General features: G+C 32.9%; 1 protein-coding gene across 2 annotated transcripts; it reads left to right on the forward strand.

The window, feature by feature from the left end:
* Positions 1–6358, forward strand: LOC120178262. Of its 2 annotated transcripts, XM_039184174.1 has the most exons (12): positions 1–218; positions 329–427; positions 528–612; positions 1060–1129; positions 2326–2386; positions 2477–2530; positions 2775–2931; positions 3056–3146; positions 3519–3628; positions 4227–4333; positions 5716–5826; positions 6078–6358. In XM_039184174.1, exons 1-12 carry the CDS (start codon positions 129–131, stop codon positions 6192–6194), a joined length of 1152 nt encoding a protein of 383 aa, XP_039040105.1. In that variant the 5' UTR covers positions 1–128; the 3' UTR covers positions 6195–6358. The 2 variants fall into 2 exon arrangements, with proteins under 2 accessions (XP_039040105.1, XP_039040106.1); XM_039184175.1 differs by lacking the exon at positions 6078–6358 and having other exon boundaries at positions 5619–5727.
* Positions 6359–7211: the final 853 nt, after the last annotated feature.

Raw genomic sequence — 7211 nt, forward strand, 5'->3', positions numbered from 1 at the left:
GTTTTCAGTCCAAGCAATAGTGTGTAACGGAACGACGGCGTTTGATTGAGATTATCCGGAAGAGTTGAAAATAGACAAAAAGAAGAGAAGACGAACTGTGAATCGTGAAGACGGAGACGAGAACAAAAATGACAGAAGCTTGCGTAAGGGCCGTGGTGGAATCTATACACTCTTCTCCCACACAGGCCGTCCTCTACCTCTCCGGCGGCGCTTCTCTCGTCTCTCTCTCTCTCTCTCTGCATAATGAATTCTTTTCTTTCTTTCTAGATAAAGATTTTAAACTGAATAATTATCAGTGATTACATTGATTAATCAACAATTTAAACAGGCCTTAGGGATTTTGATGTCAGTTCCTGGAGCTTCAAACACGGTTCTGGAAGCTGTTGTACCGTACTCTAGAATGTCCATGATCCAATTACTTTCCAAGGTTCTCTTCTCTTCTTCCTTTTCTTTTTCTTAATTGAAAATTGAATTTCCATGTTTTTAGTTTTAAAATAATAATTAGAAAACCGGTTTTTTCTGTGCAGATTCCTGCTCAGTACTCTAGTCAACAAACTGCTGATGGAATGGCTTTGCTTGCTTATAATCGCGCGCTGAAGCTTTCTTCTCCAGGTTCTAAAGTTCCTATTTTGGTTTTGTTTAACTTCCTGCTCTTAATTTGAAATGACAAACTTGTTATTGCTTTTTTATTCCCTTGAAAAATAATTCCACCTGGTTTCGGAATGCTTTTTATTATCTATTCGTGCTTTATATTTTATCAATAAAACAGGAAATTCCTTTGGTTTGGAAATGCTTGTTCTCTATTTTTCTAGAAGACTGCAAAATGATTTTAAATTACTCTGTTGAAATTTGGAATCCTTGTCAATTTCCTAATCTGGTTATTTACCATATGTTATTGATTATATTAGGAGCAAAATAGAAAAGGGAATAGGATTATATAGGAGCAAAATATTAAAGGGAATAGGAATATATTTGCAGAAGTGAACTGGCTGTACTTGTTCAGTTGTTTGGATTCTGGTCAATTTGTGTGACATGGGGTTATTTTGACTATCTGAATAGGTTCGCCAGTTCTTGGTGTTGGCTTTACAGGTTCTTTGGCGACCTCTCGTCCAAAACTGGGGGACCATAGGTATGTTTCTTCAAATCTACTGTTAGTTAACTGATATCTAATGACCCCGTTGCAGTTTGATTAAACGATTGTACTGTTTTTGTTCGAATAATGCTTTGTTAAGTTGTAACAATGATCTTAAACTTACCCTTGCTGCCTGGTTTGATATCTAGTTTTAGTCACAAGTAACTAAAAACAATCAAGAAAATTAAACATAAAAACACACAATGGCCAAATCATTCTGTATGTTAGTGAATATGATGTTATCAAGCCTGCGAGGCACTCCATCAAATTTGGATAGTGTGAAGGTTTTAAGGTGCTTTTATTGTCCATTGCAAGTGTCATGCAAGTAGGTAGGGTGCATTAATACCGTATTGGATGGGTAGGGGAAGGTCTTTGAGCTTATAACTGAATGCTCTACAAATTTTATCAGGCATGCCTTTCATGATGAGAATAGTAGCCTTGTCTAAAGTGGTATCAGAATAAGCCTCTAATTGTGCGATTGCACGCCAAGCACCAATGAGTGAGCCAGCCAGGCAGCCAGGGTCGGCCGATAGTAACTCCATATTTAACCCCTAGGAGCAAGGTAGGCAAAATGATGGTGAAGCCTTTGACAAGGGTGTCACAAGATTGGTGGGTGAGAATGTTATTCCAAGCACTCTAAAAATGTAGCCATGGTGCATTGATCTCACATTAGATAAGAAAAGGAAGGTCCTCGGGCATGTATGTAGGTGCAGTGTATATTCTACTAGACATTTTTGGGAGGAGAGTAATGGACCACTGAAACAAGGCATAAGTGTGCATAGGCACACATCTGTTTAACGTTGGTTTCATTCTTCTTAGGTCATGATGCCATTTGCTATTGGCAGGCTCTGGAATACTTCAAACGTACAAACTGAAAGCCTTTTAATACATGTTAAAAGGTTATGCATGTAGACAACAAAAAAAATTGTTTATACATATACTTGGTAGTGGAATCTAAAAATTTCACAAGGATGATCTTTTGTAGCCATGTAGGAGTTTCTTTGTCTTGCTTGTGGAGTTAAAAAACCTTTTGCCATTGTATAAACATATATGGAAAATGCCTTTTTCGGACTCCAAAAAAGTATTCCTTTGGATTTCCTCGAAGTTCCAAAAGGAACTGTTTTAATCTTATGCATTGATGGTGTCATTTTTACTTGAAGGTGATTGTTAGTTACTTTTTTTCTGATGTGTAGGTTTCACTTGTCAACAAGAACCTCTGATAGACATTGGGCATCTACAGTTACTCTATCAAAGGTAATAACTATTTCATTAGTTATTTTTATTTACAAACTTGCTCTTTGGCACTGGATTTGCGTTTCTCTTGTTTGATGCGTAGTATTCTAGGGCTTGAGGAGTCGAGATCAAGAAGAAAAGGTTTCAAGTTACTTCCTACTTAAGGTGTGTGATACATATATGTGTGTTATTTAATGATGTCTTATGGATCATTACTAAATGCTTATTTTTTCTACTAATATTTTTTTATATAAAAATTTCTAATATATTGAAAAAGTAGGAAAACTGAAACTTTTTGATGGTTCTGGAGTTGTTGACTGTCATGTTGCATCTCTTGAGAAATACTCTAGTGCTATTTCTTTTTCAACATCTGTTGTAGATTTTAATACTTTCATTAATTTGGCTATAGGCAATCGCTAATGCCTGCAAAGTCTCTTCAACATTTGATTCAGAGTTTACTGAATCTGATGTTGCTGAAGAATTTGAAAGGTTCTTTGATGAAGATCAGGAGTTAGAGCAACTTATAAACAGGCAAATTTGCTTTAAGGTTTATCCGTTTTCAAGTGGTATGGTTATACATTTGCTGAGTTATATCCCAATTACCATTTGAGTATTTGACATTCTTTTTTTCCTTTTTAAGTATATCTTTGACCTGTCATTTACAGTATGGAAACTGATTTGCTGAGACAGATAAGTCAAACAGTGATAGGAAGATTATACTCTCTGGATCCTTTAATCCGTTACATGATGGCCATATCAAGCTCTTGGAAGTTGCCACTAGGTTTGTGAATGTGTTTTAGAAACTTAAACTTCTAAAATTGTTCACTTGGTTATGATTCATTTCTCAATCTCATTTGTTTTAGAAATTAATTGTTTTTGGCCATTTGCATCAAATTGGTTCTAGCTGACAACTGGATGTGCACTTGCCAACTTGTAGCCTCTGAAACAAACTTCAGAGGGTCTATTAATAATTCAAATTCCATTTTCATCAAACTGGTTCTTGCTTTCTTGTAGATATACACTTTGCCTATCCTTTGTAATCTCCAAAATGAACTTTTTAGTGCTGTCTATATCATATTATGAAAGGAAAGGTGAATTTTGCTGTTGTGGCGATACATGGTAAGTTACTCATGAAAAGTTTGTAATGATGCAGCATTTGTGGCGATGGGTATCCTTGCTTTGAATTATCTGCTATTAATGCTGACAAACCTCCATTGTCAATACCACAAATCAAAGAGCGTGTTATGCAGTTCGAAAAAATTGGTGAGACTCATTTCTTTTATAAACTCTCTGACTGAATGTATATCAGGTGGCAATTGTGATTCCCTGAATGTTAAAACTTTGTGTGATATTAAGAGGAGAAAACTTAATTGGCTGCAGGAGTGAGCATGGACCTAGAGTTAGGAAATCATTTTAGAATGCGTATTAATGGTATAGCTGGTTTCCTTGGAAGTGAAATCAGAGTTGGATGGAATGTGAAAGTTAACACTTGAGTTTATAGCATGTTACAAGTGTCATACTTTGTTCATTAACTACGCTGCATGAATCCTCTTTATAAGGGTATCTGAACACAATTTTGTCATATACTAGAAGATTTTGATGCATGGTGAGTGGACAGGGTAACAAGTAGTTACAGTCAAGGTGCTTCCAGGCATGTGTGGTTATATGCATTTTTCCAGTTTTTATTTTCTATATATTTTTTCATATAGAAATTTGTATTTCTTAAAATGATAGTATGTTGTATCAGTTTTTGCTTGCATCCTCAATCATATACGATTTTTGCAGGTTCCCTAACTGCTAGCATTTTGATTTGACAACTTTTATATTAATTAATAAGAGGCTTGCGTTTCTCTAATGGCAGGAAAGACAGTAATAGTTTCCAATCAGCCTTATTTCTATAAGAAAGCTGAACTTTTTCCGGGTAGCGCTTTTGTAATTGGTGCTGACACTGCAGTGAGGCTTATTAATGTACGACACTTTGAATACCTTAAATCCTATGACATTATATCATGTTCTTTTTTGATAAGCTCGTTAGATGTAAATCCATAAGATTGTCTAATAGATAGCTTTAAAGTTTAAAGTTTCTGTTAAAATAATGCATGATTTTTCAGTTGAGATCATAAAGAATCCTCCTCCTCCTCCTCCACTTCCTTAGTTATAATCAGTATAATGTGCCTTGATAATTAAGGTGCAAGACCTGACTGTTAAGGGAACACTTATACCTCATTTGGTTACATAAGTGCTAACACAAGGGAAAACTTAATTATTACTTAAGTATTAAAATAGTTTCTTATAACATAAATAAGAATTAGCATGAATTTGCTGTTAGAAGGATGGGTAAAAACTTCAAAATAAGCAAAATATTTTCCTTCCATTTTTCAAACCAAGCAATGTGACCTTGTTAAAAGTTTATTGCTAATTTATGTAGTAAGACATCACATGTTGGGAAAATAACACTCTTACCAAACAAAGCATTAATATTCTTATAGGCATATTTGAGCAACATAAACTATATAGAGAAGATGTATTTTGGATGATCTTGAGATCAACATCATTAGCTATTTCCTTATAGATGACTCATTGAATTAGCTACGGTTTGATCTCATCGTGTAGTGTCCATCGCTGTAGTTACTTTTTTTCAACTAAAATGTGGAAATATGTAAACATTCAGAAACATCATCAGAAATCTTTTGAGGTGAACATATTTTTGAGAAACTTTTGGAGAAAATAATGCTAGAAGTTCAAGTATAATCGCTGTTACTTCAATGAGAAGAAACTTACCCTATTGTATTTTCTAGCTGTTGCTGCTGGTAAAGAAGAAAATATTAGGCACAAAATGGTTGTTTGCGTAATAAGAGTTTCTCATCAGAAGGCTGGCTATGAACTTCGAAGCTTTGAAAACAAGAAAAGATAAATGTTTACTTTGCCTTGAAAACTGAATTAGCTATGAGGGGTATACGATTTAACAAAAATGTTGCTGCAAACTTTATACATAATTGTTCCCCTGGGCATAGTTTAGGGTCGGATACTGCAGTATCAGATAGAGTCAAACCAGAACTTAATGAATAGTTTGCTGATTGTGATTGGATTTGGCTGCTTTTCAGACACCAAAGCTTTTGAACCTTATTATATTCCTCATAAGTTCGATGAATTTGTTATATTTAAACGGTGAAATGATATATATATATATATATATATATTTACATTCCATCCATAGACAGTGACCCAAATAAGTAATATTGAACGCATTCAAGGTTGTACACTCATTTTGATGAAAAACCTGTACGAGTAGGGTTGGAAGTGCTGAATGATATGTTGAGGTTTGGTACTTTTTTCTCTTACTTTGGCAGCCTAAATACTATGATGGGAGCTATACTAGGATGATAGAGACACTCTCTGGATGTAAAAGAACAGGATGCACCTTCATCGTGGCTGGTCGGAATGTCGATGGTTCTTTTAAGGTATGCCTTGCATAAAAAATATGGTTAAAATGCTTACATGTTCATATTACTTGATCCAAATCATAGATTTTAGCCCCTCTCCTTTAGATTCAAGCATATGAGAAACGTGTGCAAATACATGCATGTTTAATTTTTGGGGTTTTCTTTTCTTTTTCTTGTGGACATTAGGCTATATTTAAATTTAAATTATGGGTTATACATTTGGTCATGTATTTCCGTATATTAATTTCGTAGTTTTGGTATTGGTGCAGGTTCTTGAGGATTTCGATGTTCCTGAGGTGTTGAAAGATATGTTTGTCCCAATACCAGCTGAAAGGTTCCGAATGGATATATCCTCAACTGAAATAAGGAAAAGCCGCGGTGTGTAACACTTATTTTTATTTCATTTTAGAACTCAATAAGCATGGCATCCTTAATCATTATCTGTATTTTTATTGATCATTGAGAGTGCTTGAGCATGGCGCCAAACCGTGAATGAAAAAGTGGCCAGGTACACTGGTAAAACTATTATGTTCAATTACAAGTTTCATCACTCAAATTTACCCTCATTCCTATTTTAATCACTCAAAATTTTCACTAAACTTATTTCATCCGCCTAAACTTGAATTTCAATGTTGATTTAGGGTATGTTTGATAGACTGTAATTGGTTTTCTAGAAAAGAATTTACGTAAGATAGATTACCTGAAAATTGTTTTTCGTAAAATGAATTACATGAAAAATGTTTTACGTAAAATGAATTACCCAAAACTGTTTTACGTAAAATGAATTATATTTTTCAGGAAAAAAATTTCGGAAACTATTTTACGATGTTTTTATGATATTGTGTAAATCATTTTCACTAATTGTTTGATACACTATAATTAATTTTATTGAAAATGATTTACATAAAATGAATAAAGTTTGGTTTGGTTAATATTTTCAAAAAAGAATTGATTCTAACGGATAAAGAAAAAAAAGATTGGTATATTCGGTTAATGGTAATTCAATTCGATAGGTGGTTGAATTAACCATTTGAACATTCTTAATTTTAATTATTAGTATTTTATTAACATAATGCTAAATTATTATAATTAATGTTAAATATATAAATTCTTATTACTCTTTATTAATAATTTAATAATATTATACTATGAAAATAATATATAAATATTGCTAATTTATTTAACAATTTAATTTCATATATTATTATAATATATTTGAGTATATATTAATATAATATTATTAAAATTATATTATATGTATATTAAATATTTTAATAATTAATATTTTTATTAAAATGATAGTAAAATATTAATTTAATATTAAATATATAAAATAATATTTTTTTAAGTACTTATACTCTGAAGTGAAAATATAGGAAAATGTTTTACAAAAAATCAGATAG

This window comes from Hibiscus syriacus, unplaced genomic scaffold (assembly GCF_006381635.1).
Source record: "Hibiscus syriacus cultivar Baekdansim isolate YM2019G1 unplaced genomic scaffold, ASM638163v2 tig00112344_pilon, whole genome shotgun sequence".
Classification (NCBI taxonomy): Eukaryota; Viridiplantae; Streptophyta; class Magnoliopsida; order Malvales; family Malvaceae; genus Hibiscus; species Hibiscus syriacus.